This window comes from Bos taurus, chromosome 19, assembly GCF_002263795.3.
Source record: "Bos taurus isolate L1 Dominette 01449 registration number 42190680 breed Hereford chromosome 19, ARS-UCD2.0, whole genome shotgun sequence".
NCBI lineage: Eukaryota > Metazoa > Chordata > Mammalia > Artiodactyla > Bovidae > Bos > Bos taurus.
The window spans coordinates 61776057-61799094 of record NC_037346.1 but is presented as its reverse complement, the minus strand read 5'-3'; the positions used below and the strand labels follow the sequence as shown (position 1 = coordinate 61799094).

Here is a 23038-nt window from a genome sequence, read left to right as displayed (position 1 = left end):
TCTTTGCAGGTGGCTGTCCGCTCTGTTGATGTGTACACGTTTTAGAACTGGCCGGATCCCTCCTCACCTCTCCAGCTTTCAACTCTCTGCTGAAATAAGGCAAACACATCGACATATTTTTCTCTGAAAAAGAAGGAGGGAAGTTAATCATCTGAAAAAGAAGAATACAGAAGATTATGACACATGAGCAGAACCCCTAGTAGCGAGGGCCGATTAGCAGATTCACTAATTACAGGCCAGTGTGTGTGTGTGTGTGTGTGTGTGTGTGGTGTGTGCTGTCGTGTCTGACTCTTTGCTGCCCCATGGACTGTAGCCAGGCTCCTCTGTCCATGGGATTCTCCAGGCAAGAACACTGGAGAGGGTTGCCGTGCCCTCCTCCCAGGGATCTTCCCAACCCAGGGGCCGAAACCATGTCTCTTGCATCTCTTGCATTGGCAGACGTGTTCTTTACCACTAGTTCTACTTGGGAGGCCCAGGGGCCTGGGTACCCTTCTGGAAATATCTTGGAGGCAGAGATGCAACTCTGGTGCTGACTCTGGTGCCCACAGTCCCATCAGAGTGCAAATCCCCATCTTGGGCCTTCTGGTTGACCTGCAGAACCATTGACTGGTTTCTTGGAATTGAAGCCTTCACTTTTCCTTAGCATCTGGCCTCAGAGGCTAAGCAAGTTCATCGGGATACTGTGTTCCATGGACTTGCAAATAAATGGACTCCATATTCTCACCCACCTATTTCTCAAGCGTCCCTAGAAACGCCCCTCATGGGTGGGGGGGCGAATGTGTGCAGGGCTTGCGCGCGTGCGATGCTCCCACCCTCTCTTGGCCCAGAGCAGAGGCATAAGTCATGCATTCCACAGCCACGTGGGAGTGTGATTTATGCCCCAGCAGCGCCGGATTCTCTGCTGCATGTGTGTGAATAATGGCAGGGGGCTCTGGGCCCCTCTGGACAGCAGGACTCTGGATGGCGGCCAGATGCTTGAGACACCCCAGGCCAGGCCACAGAGTTTCTCACCCAGCCCACTTGGTTCTGAGAGCCCCACACCCCTACACAGGAACCGTCCACACGGACGTGAGTTGGTGCGTGTTTTGTTTCTTACTTCAACACTTGGGGGGACTCCAGAGCTGGTTATGAGAAAATTCCAAGAATGCTGGGCACTTCCGGTGTTGGGAGCTGGCCCGGGACTTCAAAGGTTGCCTTCGCTGCGGGGTGGCCGCTGCAGAGCGCCGGCAGCCTGGGCTTCTCCCCCCACCCCTGTTCACGGCAGCCAAACATAAGGCCGTCGCATGACCGCGGCCTGTGTGAGGCACACACAGCCTTCGCCTTGGAAGGCCTCTGACACGCTAACCGTGTGGAATTCCTGGCTCAGCTGGGCTGAAGTCGGGGCATGTGTGGGAGTGGTGGGGATGGTCATGGCTAATTCAACGCGACGTGTATTCAGGATGTTTCCATAAGGCATGACCTCATCCCTTCCAGCCCGCTGGTCACCGTTACACTGCTGGTCACTTTTGACTCGGTAGTTACGAAAAGAATTCCTTTAATTACCCCGTGGAAATTCGTAGATTACACATAGATTGTTCTTACCTCCCCGAAAGAGGTAAGAGGTCAGAGTTATTATGAATGCTGTCTCCACAACATTGGAACAGCTCAATCATTCAAAAATAAAGGCAGACAAAAGGGGGGAGAAAAGTGAGGCAAAGGGAAAATACAACAAAATCTATGCCAGGTCAGTTGTTGGCATCAGACAGATCAAATAGCTGGGGGTAGTTTCTGCCTCTAGTCAAATAATTTTATTTCCCATCCTCAACATGACCTGTTGGAGAAGGAAATGGCAACCCACTCCAGTGTTCTTGCCTGGAGAATCCCAGGGACGGGGGAACCTGGTGGGCTGCCGTCTATGGGGTCACACAGAGTCGGACATGACTGAAGCAACTTAGCAGCAACAACAGGACCTGTAGGAAGACACATTCCTTCACGCGTTTGTTTGACAGGTATTTGTTGAGCTTCTACTGTGTCTCACCTGTGTTCCCTGGTGGCTCAGAAGTTAAAGCGTCTGCCTCCAAAGCGGGAGACCCGAGTTCAATCCCTGGGTCGGGCAGATCCCCTGGAGAAGGAAATGGTAACCCACTCCAGTACTCTTGCCTGGAGAATCGCATGGACGGAGAAGCCTGGTGGGCTACAGTCCACGGGGTCGCAAAGAGTCGGACACGACCGAGTGACTTCACTTTCTTTGACTTTACTGTGTCTCAGGCGCACGGGATGTTTGCCGGGTCGTGCTGTGCAGGTGCTCAGGAAGCCAGGCAGTAAAGAAGCCAGGCAAGCTGATGGTCATACGTGGAATGAGGGAATTAGGTGACGTGATTCCGTAACGAGGGACAGAGGCAGCGATTTACACCTTTATCCAGTAAAATAAAAGCACGTATTGAAGGAGATTGGACTTCCCAGGTGGCTCAGCGAGTAAAGGATCTGCCTGCCAATGCAGGAGACGTGGGTTTGATCCCTGGGTCGGGAAGGTCCCCTGGAGAAGGAAATGGCCACCCACTCCGGTGTTCTCACCTGGAGAATCCCGTGCACCAAGTAGCTTGGCGGGCTACAGTTCATGGGGTTGCAAGAGTCAGACACAACTAAGCGACTGAACATACACACATATTGAAAGAGATTAACTAGGTGAATAAAAATGGCTGATTACCAAGGGAAGTCGGGCCTTTGCTGGGAACTATTGGGAGCTCTCAGAGCATCCCCGTCAGGAAGGACTGCTCTTCCCAGAGAACCGACTGCCTCCGTGTCTCGCAGGGGGAAGTCCCGCCAAGCAGACCACCTGGGAAGGAGGGCACCGCGTCCCGGCCCTGGCTTACTGGCCCGGCAGGGTCCCCGTCAACGTCACCAGCGCAGCTCTGCTGAGGTATGACCGCCCCCCCCCCCCCCCCCAGTTCCTTGAGATGCAAGAAGGCGTGTGCTTGGGTGGCTGGCGACCTCCCCCTCGCCGACCCCGGGCAGGCATCCACAGGGCCTTCCCAGACTCAGACTGCAGCTGCGCGGAGCTGCGTGCAGGCCAGCCTGTGAGCTCCTTAAAGCACAGAGGGCTCTTCAGGCCCTCCTCCGGGGAGACCGTCTCTGGGAAGAGGGCGCCAGGCGGGCTGCATGGCCGTCAGCACTGGCGGCAGTGGCGTCTGCAGCAGCGTCATCACCACTTTCCTTGGGCTAAGCTCCCCTGGTGGCTCAGATGGGAGGGAATCTGCGTGCAATGCGGGAGATCTGGGTTCGATCCCTGGGTCAGGAAGATCCTCTGGAGAAGGAAATGGCAACCCACTCCAGGCTTCTTGCCTAGAGAATCCCATGGACAGAGGAGCCTGGCGGGCTAAGGTCCATGGGGTCGCAAATAGTCGGACGTGACTGAAATGACTTAGCATGTACTCATGCCAGCTGGTGGTAGGGAACGGGGGAGAACAGATCACTGAACCCGGATGATTCCCCCCTTGGGGGTAGGGCAGGTGTCTGAGGGGGGTCATTCAGATGGATAGCCCTGAGAAAGGGGTCTAGGCATTCACGTGCCCTGGAGGGGAGAGAGAGGGAAGGAGGGTCCCCCTGGCTGGGGAGGAAAGGCTGAATCCTTGGCTCAGGACCTTCTTCCTGCCTCTGCCTAAGAAGCTCCAAAAAGAAGTGCCCCTTTCTTCGTAGGACAACTGTCAGCGTGATCACATGTCAGATCACGCCGATCTCCTTATCGAGGCTGACCCAGAGGCCATGTCCTGGCACAGAGCTCGGCCGTGGTGAGCGTCCTGAACGCAACGCCACGCGGCCCTGACTCCTAACTAGGGGGGCGTCCTCCTCATGGTGTGCCCCATGGGCAGGGGTGCCAGGTGCTTGCTTACGTGCTCAGAGGCTTTGTTCTGGTTAAAGACTAATTTTCTAGTTCCAGAGGTCCTTCGCCGTCAACCAGTTGGGTTCTGGACTAGAAAATGCAGCCCAGAGGAGGAGCGCACATCTCACTGGTGTCCTTTGGGGCGGGGCAGGGGGCGGGGGGGGGCAGGGCTTGAAGCCAGGGGTCGGAAGGGTAACCAGCCGTGATGCCAGAGCAGCGGGTGGCCAGGCCCTGTCCCTGGGCCCCCAGGAGCCCATGGTCAGCCCAGTACCATTGGGGAGGGTGCTGCCCAGCAGGTGTGACAAGCAACTCGGGCTGGAGTTTGTGACGTCAGGTTGGCCGGGAAGCGGGCCAGGCAGGCTGCTTTTCCTGGGCCTGACTCGCTGCAGTCAGGCCAGGGCTTCACGGGCTGGGCTGGACGTGCACAGGAAACTCAGCCACCCCGCGGGTGACGTCACCAGGAGCCAAGCAGGCTGTTGTCGGTTGAGAATGGCGTCTGTGCCTACCGTCGGTCACCGTGCCGCGATGGAGCGGCATCCCTGTGCTCATTAGTTCAGGCTTCAGAGGTGACAGCTGACTCAGGGGCTCGCTGGTGAGTGTCCCAAGGAAGCCTGTCTTGGGGACCTCCCTGGCGGTCCAGTGGTTAAGCCTTTGCCTTCTAATGCAGGCGGCGCAGGTTCGATCCCTGGTCAGGGAGCTAGGATCCCCCGCGCCCAAAACCATAGCATAAAATTCTTCAATGAAGATGGATTGTTGTGTCCAGTATGGATCAGGCATGGCTCCAGGGACCGGATGTTGGAACAGGCTCATCAGACCGATGGAGAAGGAAATGGCAACCCACTCCAGTATTTTTGCCTGGAGAATCCCAGGGACAGAGGTCCTGGTGGGCTGCAGTCTGTGGCATCGCACAGAGTCAGACACAACTGATGCGACTTAGCAGCAGCAGCAGACTGAAAGCTCCTGCTGTTTTGGAGCCGATGTCCCTTCGGGAGTGCAGGGCTTGGCAGCACATGCCGAAAGGGCCCTGTGGTTTGACCCTAAAGCCCTGAAGCAGGGTATCTCGACCTTGGCGCTGTTGACATTTGGGGCCGGACTGTTCTCTATGGTGGAGGGTGTCCCAGGCGTTTGAGGATGTCTCTAGATGCCAACGGCTGCCCCAGCCCCAGCTGTGATGACCGGGACGTCCCGAGGCAGCTCCATGAGCCCCTGGGAGGACAGGCTCATGCCGGTTGAGTCCGAGCTCTCGTGCAATGCCCTGGGTTGTGTGCAGAAAGGGGTGGGTCTGCTCGCACCTGAGCTGGGAGCCACCTCTCCTCTGTCCGGAACCAAGGACCACTCTCGTGGGGACTCCTGGGCCAAGTCCACAGCGACGATTGGGGCAGGAAGGACGTGAAATAACCTCATGTGAAAAACAGCTAAGGGTCTGTTTTGCCAGGAGAGTGGATAGTCCCTCGGGTGAGGGGGGTGCGGCTCTATCCCCAGATCGGAAAGGCAGGCTGCTGTGTGCAGGGGCCACAGCTGTCTCCAGGCAGTGGGTCCAGAAGGATCCACAGCAGGCAGTGCCCTTCAGGGGGTCCCATGGGCTAGGTGCCACGCTCCCCCGCAAGGCCCAGCCACGCCTCCCCTTTCAAGACCCCGTCCCTGTTGCTGTGTCTGGCAGCGGGCTCCGGGGGAATGGGTGGTCCTGACGACCTCACTCCGGGCTGCGTTCTGCTTGGTCATCGACGTGCGCGCTTTGGTGTTGGGTTTTCCTGGCGCTCTGGTCATGCTCTGCTCCCTGGAAGGTGCTGATGGAGCTGCTGGTCTCCCAGGGGGACCTGGGGGTGCTAGGGGAGCTGCAGCCTCTCCAGCCTCCCCCACGGGACTGGGCCAGGAATGGGGGCACCTAGATTCCCCCGGGGGTAACGCGAGTGAACCCCACGCGGGACGGATGGCAACTAAGAGAGGCTGAAGAGCATGCTCCCCATGCCCTGGGCTGGTTCCCGCTTCTCCACAGTTCAGAGGGGTTCTGCCGGCCCCTCCCTCGCTCTAGACCCAGAGTCAGGCCTGTGCACCCCAACCGACCCACCAGAGCCCCCCACTTCTCACTGCCTGCCTGCAGATCACACCTGCCCCGAGGTCACGTCCTCACTTCTAGGAAGCAGCCTCCCCCATCCCCTCCCTCACCCCCTCCCCACCCCCTACTCTGGACTGGCTTCTGGACTGCTCCGTACTCCACGAGGGCTTGCTGCCCTTCCTGCCTCTGCACGTGTGTGGGGTGCCAGCTCCTGGAAGGAGCATCGCGGGAGATAAGGCGTTGGCCCCGTGGACTCTGGAAGCCAAAGGGAGAGCAGAGACTCTTCCCAGTCAAGGGGGAGGGTCTGCTGTGGGCGGAGCCCTGGGCCAGAGGAGGCGAGGATGTTTGCTGGGAGGATGGCCTGCCAGGTCCCTTCTGAGACCCCTTCCTGGGGGGTGAGGCTCCCCGCAAGACCCTGGGCTGGGGAAGCCGGAGCGCATCCTCTCCCAGGGACGTCCAGCCTCATGTGGCCAGGCCCTTGGGTCTCCATCGAGTCCCTCTGACTCTTGGTGGGCCTGGCCCTCAGAGTCACAGCACTGCTCCTGCTGGAACTTTTTTTTTCTGACCAGAATGCAGGAGGGAGATGTGCCTCGGTATGGAGGCAAATGGTAGCATGTGACTTCAGAGAAACTCAGACTAGGCACACCGGCCGTCGTGGCCGCCTTCGGGTGGAGGGGCTGTGGGCATGGTGCTCCTTCACGTCGCTGGGCGTTACCTTTTCTCCTGCCCTCAGCACAGACCAGGGCTTCCCAGGTGGCCCACGCGATAAAGAAGCCGCCTGCTGATGCAGGAGATGCAGGAGACGTGGGTTCAATTCCTGAGTCGGGAAGATCTTCTGGAGGAAGAAATGGTGACCCGCTCCAGTATTCTTGCCTGCGAAATCCCACGGACAGAGGAGCCTGGCGGGCTACAGTCCATGGGGTCGAAAAGAGTCCAACACGAATGAGCACCTCCCCCCGGCCCCCAAACATGGACTAGTTTGTAAAAGGAATAAAAGGGCTTAATGAAAGGGGCTGGGATGTGTCACCCATGACCGTGTTCTAAACACAAGCGAGCTATCTGCAACATGGAGACCCCGGGAGGGAAATGAAGTGAGTACTCCCCTGCAGATGCTGGTCACACACTGCTCCCGCTCGGTGGGCGGTGGTGGCCTCGGTGGTGACAGGTAGAGCCTCTTAGTTCTCTTTTTATTTATTTTTAAAAATGAATTTTTATTGCAGTCTAATGTTGTGTCAGTTTCTGCCGTACAGCAAAGTGACTGGTATACATGCACATCAGTTCAGTTCAGTTCCGCCGCTCAGTCGTGTCCGACTCTTTGCGACCCCGTGGACTGCAGCAACTGGGCCTCCCTGTCCATCACCAACTCCTGGAGTTTACTCAAACTCACGCCCATTGAGTCGGTGATGCCACCCAGCCACCTCGTCCTCTGTCACATGGAGCCCCTCTTTAGAGGCTTTTCCCGTCTGGGCTGTTAAAGAGTATGGAGTAGAGTTCCCTGCTCTGCACTTGCTGTTTAGTCGCTCGGTCGTGTCCGGCTCTTTACGACCCCATGGACTGTAGCCGCCAGGCTCCTCTGTCCATGGGACTCTCCAGGCAAGAAGACTGGAGCGGGTTGCCACTTCCTCCTCCAGGGGATCTTCCTGACCCAGGGACTGAACCCTGGGCAGAGGATGGCCCGTACTGGGGGCCGTCCAGGTGGGTCTGGCCCCAGGATGACCAGGCAGAGGGCCTGGGGACACTGGGGCTGACTCTGCCTGGTCTTCCCGCAGCGTGCTGGACATCTTCCCCACCGTGCTGGCCCTGGCAGGGGCCCCCCTGCCCCAAGGCCGACGCTTTGACGGTCTGGACGTCTCGCAGGTGCTGTTCGGCCGGGCGCAGACGGGACACAGGGTAAGTAGAGGAGGTGCGTGTCCTCTCGGGCTCGTCCGGAGGCTGGCCTGCCGCCCCCAGCGGGGTCTGCCTGCTTCTGTGCAGACAGACCTGTCCTCAGAAGATGCCCGCCAGTGGCCGCTGGAGGTCCAGCGTGTCAGACCCCGGGGAGGGGGACTCCTTTGACAGGAACCTCTTCCCACTCCCTGCTCTGCTTCCTGAGTCAGTCCAGCTCATCACCCAGATTTCTAGGTAGCAGTTTGGCCTAGGGCAGGTGTCCGTGGGTACATATTCCCTGTAACAAATGATTTTTTTTCTCACCATCATTTAATTTTCTGACATGACGTAGGCAGAAGGCACAGGTTTTAGCTGGATGGGATGTGTGAGCAGCGTCTGCGTTGTGCATCCTGGGCTCCCTGCCTCCCCCCTCCACTGACCCCGCCAGAACGAAAGCTCCCTGAGGGCAGGAATCTCATCAGGGAATTCTCAGTGCGCTTAACACAGCGTCTGGCACCCAGCCAGCGTGCAATAAATGAGAATTGAGTGAATGACTGGATGGATGAATGAGTGAGCGGATGCATGGATGATGTCCTGGGGGTCGGGGCCCCTGACCTCTCCCGGCTCCTGGCGTGCTCAGCGCACACAGCCCTTCAGCCCCCAGGCCCCTCTCTGGTGTTCCCGGAAGCATTTGGTGGCTGTCTCTCTCTCTGTTTTACTTTTGCCAAAAGGAAGAGGAAGTGGGAGGAGGGAAGGAGGCGGGTGGGATCCGGGCCTGGCTTCCCAGTTAGGACCTGCACATCAAAGCGTCTATTTCTGGCCTCCCCAGAGTCACAGGGAAGTGAGTCGAGTGTCCTGGGGCAGTTCCTGAAGGTGCCCCGCCCCTCTCCGGTGCACTGGTCAGAGTGGGCCCTGGGCTCCTCCCTGGAGGCCCAGGCTGGCCCCTGGGGCAGAACAGCTCCTCCCAGCCAGTCTGATCCCCGCCACTGCCCCCCACTTCCCGAGCTGCAGACCCTGCCAGGCCCAACCCTGCTCCCCGCCCCCACCCAGGACAGCTACGCTGGAAGGTGGCTTCTGCCCCTGGGCTGGGAGCTGGCGGTACGTGGCCCTGGGGGGTTGTCCACTGCGTCAGCGGAGAGATGCTCCTGAGTGTCCAGGAGGGTGACTGAGGTCACCAGGAAACTTTGACGCTGGCTCCTCAACACGGTCCCAGCGCCCGTGGGAGCCGGCTCCTGGGCGCGGAACTTCCGTCTGCAGCCGGCGGAGACCTGCTTTCTCAGGCTGCCTCTTTCCGCAAACTCACGGGGGCCCCTCTTCAGGGCTGCGTGGTGACTGACCTGGGCCCCAGGGACCCGGCAGGACGGCCCGATAAAAGCCACAGCTCCGTTTGGGGTTTTGTGGGGACGTGTGATGGGTGGGGACCCAGCTGGAGTGGGGCTGACGGCACCCCGTGACCCGAGGGAAACAGCCACGCCTTACCGCTCACCAGGAGCTCTGTGGGAACTTTTAGGGTGTGTTTCCCGTGGGCCCGGCCCCACCAAGGACTAGACTCCTGCACTGTTAGTAAAGACACCTGAGAGGTCAGCATAGCTTGCTGCTTCCCTGGATTTGGCCTTGGGCTTTTCCGAGTGTGTGCTAAGTCACTTCAGTCATGTCTGACTCTTTGCTGTCCCGTGGACTGTAGCCTGCCAGGTTTCTCTGTCCATGGGATTCTCCAGACAAGAACAGTAGAGTGGGCTGCCATGCCCTCCTCCAGGGGATCGAGCCCGAGTCTCTTTTATTTCCTGGGGTGGCAGGAGGGTTCTCACCATGAGCCCCACCTTGGTCTTTCCTAGTTGGCCCCCAGAGAAACGATTGTAAATCCTCTCGAAGTTGCTGATGGAAGACCAGGAGGGAAACATAGGAGTGATTATAAAGACGTGCGTACATATACATGTGTGTTTACACACACACATGCACGTGTGTATTTTTCCGTATTCAGTAATCACTTACTGAGTATCACGTGCAAGGCACTGCGCCAGACATTCTGGGACATCCAGTGGCACATGACAGCCTTAAAGGTTAGATTTAAACGTTTCCACCTGTTTGGAACATTCCTTAACATGCAGAATATATTCATTCACTCCCACAGTATACACATGTATGTTTTAATAAACACAATTGTGTTCACCCTCAGCTATATTGTGGGCTTACAAGGTTCTGGTATGGGTTGGTTTAGAAAACCATTCCAGTTTCAAGAAGCTCGAAGGAACCCCTAGATTGTCATCTCAAAACTATGCGAAACGCCTCAGCCGTTGGGTGCTTCTGTTTTGCAAACGGGTAATGGCAACGGCAAGTTAGTGAGCTGAAGCAACGTGGGGCTGTGTGCACCCTGGCCCCGCCCCTTGGGCCCTGCGATGAGAGCAGATGCTGGGCTGTGGGTTTTCCGGCGGAGCGGTCTCACCGCCCACCTCGCGGACAGCCAGGGCCGTCTTGTCTGTGATGTTCAAAACCATGGCTGCTGACTCTATGCTGTGCGTTCCTGCGCACCCTGCAGTCCGGGGGTTGGGGGGGTCTGTGTCCAGGCACCGAGGGCAGCCACAGCAGGGAAGGGGAGCGGGGAGTTGGGGAGCAGGGAGGTGGGGCGGGCAGGGGGGCGCACAGGTCCCACTCAGGGCTCGCCTGGCTCCTGGCTGGAAGCTGGAGGTTGCAGCATCACAGCTGGTCACATCTTATCCCTGCCCCAGGCTGACATGTCCAAGCCCGAGAACTGTCAGCCAATGGAAGGCTTCCATAGCGGCTCTGCACCTGCTCTGCCCTGACCAACCTGGGGCTGTGTGGTCACACAGTGCACAACCATCCCTGGAGACCACACGTCGGAGAAGCAGTTAAGTCCTTAGTGTCTGGACCACTGATCACCTCTCTTAAGGAGAAGAGAGGCCCCTAGTGGTCAGAGGTGCTGTCCAGAGCGGCTGGCACAAGGCTGACCACTTTTGGAGATGGGGGTCTGCGCACCCGCACCCAAAGGGCTGGGAGCCCTCCCGGCTTTCTGGGGATGTCACCTAGGCACCGGCCCCCAGGGCTTAAAGTAAGGAGATGCCTCCCACTTGAAAAACGGTGATCGGATAGAATAAACCCAACAGGTAAGAAAAGCCACCAAGAAGATGCATGTGTTTGCAGAAGATAAAGTTATCTTTGAAATTTGGACTGCGTGTCCCCTGCGGAGGAAATGTCTCCAGCTGTGATTCGTGTGTAAATTCGCCAGCCTCCTTCCTCTGTTGATGTAAACAAGAACGCCGTGGTCGGCTCAGAGGGGAGAGCAGGGCGCGTACAGAGTTCTCCAAACCCATCCACGGGCCTGAGGGTGAGCCATTCCGCTTCCTCCTGGATTTCGGAAGCGGCGCCTGGCAACGCGAGTAAACATCCTGCCCTTGGCAGTCCGCCCTTGCGGGGCTTCTGTTATTGAGAGTCACAGGGTGTCAAGGATTCTAACCCACAGACCAGGGCTCCCATTTCCTGGGTGTCTGAGTAACGTTGCAGCTCCGCTGACAATAGAAAGCTCCACTTTCCAAGCACCCACCCCCCACTTCCTGTCCTCTCCAGAAGGAAACAACACAGCCTCCTGCGGTGAGAGGCTTGGCTTCCTTGGGCTGGAAAGGGTGAGGGTTCTGAGTTATGACCCTCTTCCTGTTTGGACGGGGCCTGTTGTCATCACGCCGCCGGGATCGCGGGCACTGTCACGAGAGCTCGGAAGCGGCAGGTGTTGGGGGGGGAGCCACCCTCGCTGGCAGCCGCTCAGGGCCGGGAAACGGGGGGACAGCTGTTTACCGCTCCAACAGATGTTTCTCATTTTTTTTTTAGCTCCATGGAAACTTTGAATCACATAAGCGCCTTTCCAGCGATATATATCGGTCATGATTCATAGCAGGGCGGTCTCACACTTCCAGCCCAAAGCCCCCAGCTTTCCAAGGATGCTGGTCATTTATTTCCTACCAGACCTTGCCCTTGGGAACCCTGAACTCCATTCTGGGTCTCTCCATTCTGGAGGGCGATTCTTTTTTCTTTGGCAGGGTAGGGGGAACCATACCCTGTGGCCTGTGGAATTTAGCCCCCCACCCCACAACCCCGCCCCAGGTATTGAACCCATGCCCCTGGCATGCCCTGGCCACCTTGAAAACTGTAATCTGGGAGCCGGGGGTAGTAAGTAAAATAAAACAGTTATTTTTAAAATTTTATTTTAGGGGACTCCCCTGTTGGAAGAGTGGCTAAGACTCTGCTCCCAGTGCAGGGGGGCCCGGGTTTGATCCCTGGTCAGGGAACTAGATCCCACGTGCCCCAGCTAAGAGCTGGGGCAACCAAATAAATAAAAATGAAATCATAAAAAAATACTGAAGTAGAGTTGGTTACAACACTGTGTTAATTTCTCCTGCATAGCAAAGCGACCCAGTTATACATATGTGTACATTACTTTCATATTCTTCTCCATCGTGGTTTATCACAGGGTAATGAACATAATCCCTTGTGCTGACCATTGAGATTCTTGATTTGGGGACAAGGTTTCTCTCATCCGCATTTTGCACCAGACCCTGCAGATGACCTGGCTAGTTCTGGGCTTGGGATCCAGCCAGACCTGTGACCCACTCGGATGAACTGACCCGGAGAAGCGCCGCCCGCTTAGGCTCCCAGGAGTAGGCCGTGGACCGGAGGCCTGTGTCTGCCGTGTTTGGGGCGGGGTGGGCTCGGTGGTGATGGGGAGCAGGGGCCACGACAAGCACGCTCCTGCTGTCCAGGGAGGGTGTCGGGCGCTTCACCAGGAAGCCCTGTCCCCTCCCCAGGTGCTGTTCCACCCCAACAGCGGGGCTGCCGGAGAGGACGGAGCGCTTCAGACCGTCCGCCTGGAGCAGTACAAAGCCTTCTACGTCACCGGTGAGTGGGGGGCGCCCCGCGGACCTCGCCCAGGCCTCACAGCGAGGGTGCGGCCCTCCTTCAGGGACGCGCTCGGCATCTCTGACGGCATCGCCCCAGATCCGGTCCCAGGGGCCCCGCCACACACACAAATACGCAAGCAACGTCTTTCCACTCTGCCCCAAGCTCCCCGGCCAGCTCGGAGCTGGCCCAGCGCGTCCGCGCTGCTCTTTCTCCCGCGAAAAATCGCTTCACCCCGTGGTTCTACTTGTGGGGCCCGTGTGACTGAATGTTCAGTGGAGGCTTGGAGAGACTTTAAAGTGTAATTTGCCTGACAAGAGACTGTTTCAGAAAGTAGTTGTTTGTAGAAGGTCTGTTTAGCAAACTGAGGTTTCCTACTTCTTGGCTCACCCTGTGGGTGTCTTAAATGTTAACGTATTTTAGAAACCTGGTATCAGATCAGGGATGGTTCTCGAACCTTCCAGTGGCTTCTTGCTTCCAACTGAATTCAAATTCCCTCCATCCTGGGTCCCTGAATTTTTTTTTTTTTTTTCTGGCTGCAGAGCATGGGGATCTTAGTTCCCCAACGGGGGATCAAACCCACGCCTCTTTTAGTGGAAGCAAAGAGTCTTAACCCCTGGGCCACCAGGGACGTCCTGTATTTTCGTTTCTTTTTAAAACAGTTTTATTTGTCTGTGGCCGTGCTGGGTCCTCTCTGCGTGCGAGGTCGTTCGCAGTTGCGGCAAGCAGGGGCTGCTGTTCGTCGCGGTGTCGGGCTTCTCACCGTGACGGCTTCTCTTGTTCCGGAGCGCGGGCTCTAGGGCACAGGGGCTTCAGTAACTGTGGACACGGTCTTGTTTGCCTCACGGACCAGGGACCAGACCTGTGTCCCCTGCATTGGCAGGCGGATTCTTATCCCCTGGACCACCAGGGAAGCCTGTCCTGTGCTTGTCTAGTCTTAGCTCCCCAAGAGCAATGACCCTCCTTGGCCTCCAGATTAAAATCCCTCTCAGCTTTTAAGGCCACCTGGATGGCAGAATGCCTTTTCATCTTCCCAGCTGGTAGGATATGGAGAACTCTGATATTTACCACATTTTACCATATATGCCAGTTATTTAAGTACATCTTTTATTTCTCCTAGTAGTTTTAAGCCCTCTAAACTCAGCTGGCCAGTGGTGCTAGTGGTAAAGAGCCTGCCTGCCAATGCCGGAGACCGAAGAATCATGGGTTTGATCCTGGATCAGGAACATCCCTGGTGGAGGAAATGGCAATCCACTCCAGTATTCTTGCTGCGAGCCTTGTGGGTTACAGTCCATGGGGTCGCAAGGAGTCGGACACAACTGAGCGTCTAAACACAAGCTCAACTCTGTAAGCTCTTTAATCTTTGTCCTCTTGATGTGCCTCGCACAGAATCTTGGATCTGGTAGGAACTCTAACACCTTTTTGTAATGAATGAAAAACAAGACCTCTCCCCACCCCATGCAAAAAAAAAACGCCCTTTCGAATCCGGGATCTGATATGGATTCCAGTTTGATTCAGTTATTTGAGTTAGAGCTTTCCAAAGAATTATATAATAAAGAACAAACATTATTTGCCTTGAGCATGAATAAGTGACCCCAAAGAAAATGTGTCATAAAAGCAAAACCAGTTCTTTTGAGTTCATCACTTGAGGAATATTAAAGCTGCCACAGGAATGTTGTACTCTCCGAGACCTAAAATGCAAACCACTCAGATATTTGTTATGCTTTCAGATGGGAAGCTCTAGATTACAGCCCTTACATTACTCTATCGAAGAGGTATGGTTTCTCCAGGCTGAGTTAATTTCAGAAGTCGCAACCCAGCCAGAAAGCCCTTGGCACCACAGTGCCGAGATCATACGACATAATAAGACTGTTGGAAATGATCACAGTCAGAAAGGAATTATGACCCCCAGGGGAGGTCTGCTCTTCTCTACAGTCACCCAGCTCCCGAGAGAGTTAGCAAAGGGAGAAGGGAGATGTCAACAGATGGGGTGAAAACTGTGAACAGGATGAAAGAGGACGCAGCCTGAGGGAGCTCTGATTCCTTCTTCTCTCACTTCCCATCCTTGAAACTCTGCATCCGAATGACTTAAACCTGCTTTGGGCTGAGATGAATTGACACCTGCTTCATTAGACTGGAGAAAGACATATGTGTCCTGTGCTGAGGACGTGATTTTAGATTTTTCGGTGAACTAGGCTGTTGTTTATATTCATTGTTATGTGTGAGTCTCTTCTGTGACCCTGTGGACTTAGCCCACCAGGATTTCCTGTCCATGGGGTTCTCCAAGCAAGAATACTGGGCTGCCATTACCTTCTCCAGACAATCTTCCCCATCCAGGGATCAAACCCGAGTCTTCTGCATTGGAAAGGGGATTCTTTACCCTGAGCCACCAGGGTAGCCCCCTCACGGGCTGTTAATTACCACCTAATCTCCTTAAACTTGAGGAGGCTGGCTTTTATACTTGGTTAGAACTGGGCTCTGTTGAATTTTGTCCTTAGGTAAATGTCTCCATCCTGGGACATAGTCTTCGCTCCTAGCATGAACGTTTAAGGACTTCAGTGGAGAACACGAAGTGTTTATCAGGCCTGTCTAGCTTAGTAGCATTCTCTGTGTGAGCTCCACATCCCCTCCTTGCTGAGCCCTTCAGACTTGTTGTGTGGGTGAACCGGTCTCTCCGCTGCACGCCGGTTCTGGGCTCACTCCAGTTAGCACTCAGACTTCATCGGGGTGCTCTGCACACCTCGGGCCGACGCTGGCTTGACGGGGTCTCTGCCGTCCCCTCCCCAGGCGGAGCCCGAGCCTGCGACGGGAGCGTCGGCCCCGAGCGGCACCACGAGCGCCCCCTCATCTTCGACCTGGAAGCTGACCTCGCGGAGGCCGCGCCACTGGACCGGGGCGGCGCGGAGTACCGGGCGGTGCTGCCCAGGGTCGCGGCGGCTCTCGCGGGCGTCCTCGCCGACATCGCCCGCGACCGCGTCTCGCGGGCGGATTACAGCCAGGATCCTTCCGTGCGCCCCTGCTGCGACCCCCGCCGCCCCGCCTGCCGCTGCCGGGCCGCGTGAGGGACGCACTGTACCAGGACGCCGCGGGTGCCTGCCCCCGCCGCGGCCCCGTGTGCTTTGAAGACAGGGCTCAGAGCTGTTTTGCAGTCACCGCTCTGCGTCCCCGTTTGAGAGCGCGCCGCGCCCGCGCTGTGAGCAAAGACAGGAGTCAGGAGTCAGACCAGCCTCTGAACTTGGGCGGTTATGTAACTGGACTCGCAGGCGGACGCTGAAGGAGGACCAGGCGAGGCGTGAAGGTGCCTGCCTGGAACAGGACGTGACCCCGAGCAGCGCACAATACGCTTTAGTTCCTTTTTCTTTTTTTAAATGTACCCAGTTTTGCTGGTCCTTTGAACGGAGGCCCGTCCCTCTGGCGTCTCCAGCAGCCCCGCCCGCCTTTCCTGCGCCCGCAGACCACCTGGGAGCTTGTGAGCGTGCTGAGTGCGGCCAGGAGGCGGGGTGCAGACCGGAGACGCTTCGGGCCGGGAGGCTCCCCCAGGGACGCCGGGGCAAGGTGGACGCAGACGTGACGCAGGCCCGCTTGTCTCCAAGCGGAAGCGCCACAGAAGCCTCCCCACCTCCCTCCATCCCTTCCACAGGCAAATGTCTGTCCTTTGTGGATTTTAGGAATTCTTCCTGCTTCCTCAAACCACAAAGAAGTACAATTTTAAAGCCTCAAAAGTGCATTGCCATGATTTTATTAGTGTCCTAAATGGGACTGAAAGGTCATAAATGATTTATTCTGGTCACTGCAAACACCTTTTGCCTGGCTACAACAGCCTCTCTGAGTCTCATACAAGGAATACAGTTCCGAGAGGTGTTCCTATAGGTACATTTTATACACAGCATACATGTTCAAAAGGATGCCCTTGTTCATTAAAGTTCGGGTTGTCGATGGGTATGGTTCGTTCCGGTGGACGCTGCAGCTGGGACACCCTTTCGAGGGCAGGACATGCGTGCAGGCCGGCCTGGCGCCTGTCGCCCCCGCGCCCGCAGGCTGAGATCCACATCCCGGGGCTTCTGTCCCCCGCCCCCGCTGCTCACTCAACCGCCTGCCTTTCGTCCACCTTCCTCGTTTGCTCCAGAACCTCCTGACCGGGGCGGTCCTGCTGCCCGTCAGGACGGCGTGGCTTTGTCCTGCTGATCTCCACGGCACGAAGTGATCTGCCGAAATCAAAACAGAGCGGCCTTACCCTTTCTGGGGGCTGCTGACAGGTGGGCGGCGTGCCTGCAGGTCAGTGTCCACACGGGGCCAGGGGAGGTTCCCCATCCATCAGTCCACAGACCGGCCCGTCGAGTGTGGCCATGGGGGTCACCTGTCTTCTTTGGGTGCAGAAAATACTATTTGTAATATATATGTATATGTGTGTGTGTGTGTCCAAGTGTCTGCGTGTTCGGTTGTCTCTCTTTGCGACCCCATAGACTGCAGCCCACCAGGCCCCTCTGTCCATGGGATTCTCCAGGCAAGAACACTGGAGTGGGTTGCCATTTCCTCCCCCAGGGGATCTTTCCAACCCAGGTCTGCACTGCAAGCCGATTTTTTTTTTTACCATCTGAGCCACCAGGGAAGCCCAAAATATATATGCATATTGATATGTGTATGTGTATTTTCTTTAAAGGCTCATCTTACTTGTAAACACAGACTGCTAAGTCACTGTGAAAAAGTCAGTAAACACCTTTGGTCCCAATTCCTTCACTCCTGCTCCCAAGAGTAAGATGAACATCAGAAAATATGCAGACTTGCCAAGGTCGACTTGTTACTGACCCAAAGCTGCTCCCTTCACGAATACAGCATCTTTCCAAGGGACCGGAAACGATCAGTCCTCTTTTCTCTCACTGTGCTCAGAGCAAAGTAAATCCCAAGGAGGGAAGCGGGATGCTACCCAGGCGAGTGTCAGTGTGTTTGAAGAGGAAGATCAGCAGTGACTACACAGGGACCCCTCGGGATTATCCAGGCAAACCCCGACTCCTGTCTGTGAGCTGCTAAGACCCCAGGATGCATCAGGATCCCAGAGCACCTTTGGGAATGTGGGTAGAGATGAGACTTCTGGGCCAGTGTTTGTAACGGGCCTGGCACTTCAGGACAGGCACAGAGAGAAGTGTCTAGACTCTCCGGATAGATGATCGCAGCCAGCGAGGGCGTGAATGAGACAGTCCCTCTCATGAGAACGTACCAGGCCTCTGACCCTCATGGCTGAGATGGAGAAGCCCGCTCATTACCCATCGCTGTGCCTGCAGCCTCAGGGCAGGCCTGGGGTCCGATGGCCCCCACGAGTCCTCCTGCCGTCTCTGCACAATTTTGGGGGCTGCTTCAAAATCACTAGGGCCTGACGAGCATTCCAGGGAACCTCTTTCAGTGACGGACACTCCCACTCGTATATAAATAAGAAGCCCCAATGCAATTTAAAGCAGCTTACACTCATCTGGTGCTGATGCGGGAGATGGGACGACTGGCTCCTCCCAGGCTCCCTTGGCATTGCCTAAGCAGACAGGCATCCCATTCTGTCGCTAATTCTTAAGCATCTCCAGTTTTTTGTTTTTTACTCCAAATGATGTATCAAATAACAGGTACACCAAATAACATGGGGTACCTTTAATTTGATACAGGTTTTCTTTGGCAAGAGATCACCTCTGAATGCCAATATCCAAGGTAACCCGGTTCTGTAAATATAAGAGGTTTCCAGGTCTGCTCTGGTTACAGCTGAGAGTCTCATAATCCAATCATTTTTTACAGCAGCCCCAGACTTCTCTAACTGCTGAAGTGGGATCTGATGACGTGTAGGAAGGTCCCATAAACCACTGCGTCTGACCTGCTCTGGGTTCCAAGGATGCAACTTCAGGACCCAGATGCCAAGTTTTGGGGGACAGAAAAGCTCCCTCTGTAGTGAGGAGGGGCAAGAGAACCCCCAAAGCAAAACAACTGCCCTACTGGGAAGCATTGAGCCAACAAATGTTTTTAAGCGCACACTTTTAACGACGACTGCTTTCTACCCCTGAAATGCCAACTTCACTTGCTGGCACTGTGTGCGACGAGCTATAAAAAGCCAGAAATGTCCGTCTCACGCAGCACCCCGTGGAGCCTTTTGGGAAATGACGAATGTGGCCTTTCAGCCCCTGCACGAAGGGCCCGTGGCAGCTTTTTGTTTTGTATTTTTTGGCTGTAACATGTGGCATATGAGATCTTAATTCCTCGAACAGAGATCACACCTGCACCAGTGTGAGAAGTGTGGAGTCTTAACCACTGGCCCACCAGGGAGGCCCCCTCCCTTTCTTTCCTCTGCTTAGACTGTCCTACAGATCTATGCAAGAGAGAAGCCAGACTCCCCCTCCATCCTCTTGCAAATGTAATCCACCTGGCATGAAATCAGCACCGAGAGAAAACACTGGTCCCCAAGACCTGTGCCCCAGCGGCTGCCTCTCTCTGCCTCCAGGAGGAACGGTCAGGGAGCCCCCCACGTTTAGGCCTAAACACTGCTTCCATCTCGAGATGATTCCAAGCTGACCGTCCCGGCTGCTCTCTAACTAAAGCTCACTAGAGGGGCTCTCTGCTACCCGGAACAGAAGCTTGAAGGCTCAGAACCAGGGGAACAAGCTTCTCCTCTCCCCAAGCTTCTCCTCTCCCCAAGACGTGCGAAGGAGCCCTGCCCAGCGCCCAGCCCAGCCTGGGGCCGCCTCTGCCGGCAGGGCTGAAGCAGGGGCTGGGTGGCGGGCTGGGCTAGAGGGGTCGGGGGTGGGGGAGGTCCCCGCTGACAAGTGGCTCTGCAGGGTCTGTCTGTCAGAGAAGAGGGGCCGAGGGCCCCGTCCTGTCAGAGCATCACCTGTAGCACGAGGGCGCCAACGTTCTGCTAGGACATGAGGCACCTCGGGAAAAGGAGTTGAGCTGTGAAAACACAGCTAAAGAAGCGGAACTGAGGCCCCGCTCTCTGAACGGGGGAGGCCGCGAGACCGCCTGGGAGAGAACGCGCCGTCCTAACACGCGGGTGGGCTAGTCTGGGCGGAGGCCCACCGCACGCTAAACCCCGCTGGCCTCCCGGGTGTTCGGGCAGGATTAGGTGGTGCGGAGCAGAAAAGGGGAAAGAGGCTCCGCCCGGGCGGAGGGGAGGGCCCTTCCAGGCACAGACACCGAGCTCTAGGGGCCTCCGGTGCTCACAGGAGGGAACTCGTTCTCGTCGTCCAGACAAACCGGTCCCGTTGCAAACTCGTGTTCGGGAATGACCTCCCCGCGGAGCGCCCCGCCGTCCTCGGAGTAACCTGCAGAACGGCAGTGCGGTGTGAGAAACGCTGGGGGCGCTGATCTCAGGCCTAGGTCGCGGGCCCACCCACCCGGCACGGTGACCACCCAGTAACCCGCGGGCCCACCCGGCACGGTGACCACGCAGGCCCCCTGGGCCCGCTCACCTGGCTCGGTGACCACCCAGGCCCCCCGGGCCCGCTCACCCGGCACGGTGGAGGCTGCGGACGCGCTTGGCCTGGCTACCGTCGCGGCGTAAGACTGAGGTAAGGGCGGTCTGAGGTCATTTTCTTTATTCTCTTCGCTGGTTCCTGAGCCAAGCAAGCTACCGGCAGCGATGGAGGGGGCAGGGAGAGACGAGTGATCACCTCCCGCCCAGGACACCTCCCGAGGAAGAGCCGGGGAGGCCGGGCCTGGCCCCGGGTTCAGGCGCAGCCCCGCGTCGGTTCCCCGGACCAGCACGCCCTCCGACGGCCGGGTCAGTCCTGAACGTCCCATCCCTGGTTCCGGAACCTGCGCCCACCTGTGCGGTCCAGGCGGGGATGCGCAGGCCGGCTCTCCAGGGGGCCCAGGCCAGGGGCGTCCTGCCCGCAGACGGCAGGAGGTCTCCGTTCAGTTTGGCAAACACGTCCCAGGGACCCCGGGGAAGGAGGGGCCGGCAGGGATAGCCCGGCATGCCTGCTGCTGAGCCAACGGGAGCCCGACACCCAGCGGGGGCCCCCGCCCCCGCACCCCGGGCTCCCCGCACCCCGGGGCCCCGCCCCCAGCGCCCCCCAGCACCCCGGCGCCCCCTCTGCACCCGCACCCTTGCATCCTCTCGCACCGCACACACCTGCACCTCACACCCCAGCGCCACCCCCGCACCCAGGGGCCCTGCACCCCACCCCCGCACCCTGGCGCCCCCCCCGCCCCCGCCACCCCACACCCCGGCGGCTCCCCCTGCACCACACCCCCGCACCTCGCGCACCCCGTGCCCCCTCTGCTCTGGGCTCAGGGGACGCAACAGCGAGTCCTGAAAGCCCGGCTTTCTGACAACTGGCCTCTTCACCTGTGGGTCTTGATTAGGACACAGTCTCCTCCGTCCTGAGGGTCCAGGTTGTAGACGTAAAGGTGCCCACTGGACGAGACGACCAGGAGCCGCGGCAGCTTCTGGATCCTGAGGGCCGAGAAGACACGCGCTGCGGTGCCCACGTGCGTGTGTGGGCTCAGACCCGTTTCCAGGGGCCAAGCCCCGCCCCCCGCGGCCCCCCCCGCCCCCTCCCCCCCGCCGCCCCCTCCCCCCCGCCGCCCCATGCCTACGCCTCCCCAGCGCCGGGTCCCGCCCTCCACACGCCCGAGGCCCGATGGCCGGGAGCCTGGGTTTCTGGGGATCTCCTTGCGGTGTGTCCTACTGATCTCCCTTGACGATGGCTCCTTGTCTTTGAATGTAACTGTGTGGATGAGACAAAAGGTCGCTCCTGAACCCTGCACAGCAGGCCGAGTGGGATGCTGCCTCTATCTTTAACAGCGAAGGAAACGGTGGGAAACTGGTCCCCAGCTTTACGGGCTCAGTTCAGTTCAATTCAGTCGCTCAGTCCTGTCCGACTCTTTGCGACCCCATGAATCGCAGCACGCCAGGATTCCCTGTCCATCACCAACTCCCGGAGTTTACCCAAACCCATGTCCATTGAGTTGGTGATGCCATCCAGCCATCTCATCCTCTGTTGTCCCCTTCTCCTCCTGACCCCAATACCTCCCAGCATCAGGGTCTTTTCCAATGAGTCAACTCTTCACATGAGGTGGCCAAAGTATTTGAGTTTCAGCTTTAGCATTAGTCCTTCCAATGAACACCCAGGACTGATCTCCTTTAGGATGGACTGGTTGGATCTCCTTGGAGTTCAAGGGACTCTCAAGAGTCTTCTCCAACACCACAGTTCAAAAGCATCAATTCTTCAGCGCTCAGCTTTCTTCACAGTCCAACTCTCACATCCATACATGACCACTGGAAAAACCATAGCCTTGACTAGACGGACCTTTGTTGGCAAAGGAATGACTCTGCTTTTGAATATGCTATCTAGGTTGGTCATAACTTTCCTTCCAAGGAGTAAGCATCTTAATTTCATGGCTGCAATCACCATCTGTAGTGATTTTGGAGCCCCAAAAAATAAACTCAGCCACTGTTTCCACTGTTTCCCCATCTATTTCCCATGAAGTGATGGGACCAGATGCCATGATCTTAGTTTCTGAATGTTGAGCTTTAAGCCAACTTTTTCACTCTCCTCCTTCACTTTCATCAAGAGGCTTTTTAGTTCTTCACTTTCTGCCATAAGAGTGGTGTCATCTGCATATCTGAGATTATGGACGGGCTAGTTTTACAAAAATCTTTCCAACGTTCAGCTTTAACAGGCGTGTTTAAAGGTCTTAGATAAGACGTCTGTCCACCCCACAGGAGTTTGCACCTGGACTTTGGAACTTTATAAATCCATAAAAATGGGAAACTTCTTCGAGACAGTATCACTGGAATGAGGAGGTTAAAACTTCCGTGCCAGCTTGCAGCTGCCCCCGAGGAGAAGAGACCAAGCAGACGGAGACTGGCTGATGGTGGGGGAGGGGTGCTGGATGGCAAGGTGGTGGGGTGGAGTGGAGGGGCACGGGTTTGCCTTTACTTGCCCTTCCTGGCTCCCTTCTCTAGGCTTTCCCTTAAATACGTTTGCATGTTTGGGGCATCCCGCACTTTGGGAAATAAATCAGTGAGGGTTTCTGCCTGGCGGGGGCAGGGGGTGGGGTGTGGGGCTGGACATACGTGGCGAGGGTGCAGATGTTCCTGTGGCCGGAGAAGCCCAGACGCCCGGTGGCGAAGGCCCTGTCCTGGTTCATCATGTCGGACACCTGGGTGGGGAGGTAGCTGGATGCAGCCAGGAACATCTTCCCCATGTAGCCGGTCCAGGTTGAGGGCTCCTCGGGTCGGCTGGGGAGCAAGGTGAGCGAGGGTGAGACCGAGCCCCCCCACCCCCCCCCAGGCCTCCGCACAGGAAGGGGCCGTGCCCTGCTGTGACATCCTGCCCACGGTGGCTGGGGACGTGCCCTGCCAGCCGTGCCCC

General features: G+C 57.1%; 2 protein-coding genes across 10 annotated transcripts in view; one reads left to right on the top strand and one right to left on the bottom strand.

Annotated features, from left to right (window-relative positions):
• Window positions 1–17322, top strand: part of ARSG (arylsulfatase G) — a 104767-nt gene extending 87445 nt beyond the window's left edge. For 2 of the 7 annotated variants that reach the window (XM_059877958.1, XM_059877959.1), the window contains exons 9-12: window positions 2248–2313; window positions 2791–2899; window positions 7685–7805; window positions 9617–10372. In XM_059877958.1, coding sequence (XP_059733941.1) covers window positions 2248–2313; window positions 2791–2899; window positions 7685–7805; window positions 9617–10039 — 719 coding nt within the window. In that variant the 3' untranslated portion in view covers window positions 10040–10372. 7 annotated transcript variants of the gene reach the window in all.
• The window catches only part of WIPI1 (WD repeat domain, phosphoinositide interacting 1), a 30185-nt gene continuing 23556 nt past the window's right edge, over window positions 16410–23038 (bottom strand). For all 3 annotated transcript variants that reach the window (NM_001099040.1, XM_059878100.1, XM_024980232.2), the window contains 5 exon segments: window positions 16410–16891; window positions 19878–19978; window positions 20165–20283; window positions 21007–21114; window positions 22741–22905. In NM_001099040.1, the coding sequence (NP_001092510.1) occupies window positions 16844–16891; window positions 19878–19978; window positions 20165–20283; window positions 21007–21114; window positions 22741–22905 (541 nt within the window). In that variant the 3' untranslated portion in view covers window positions 16410–16843.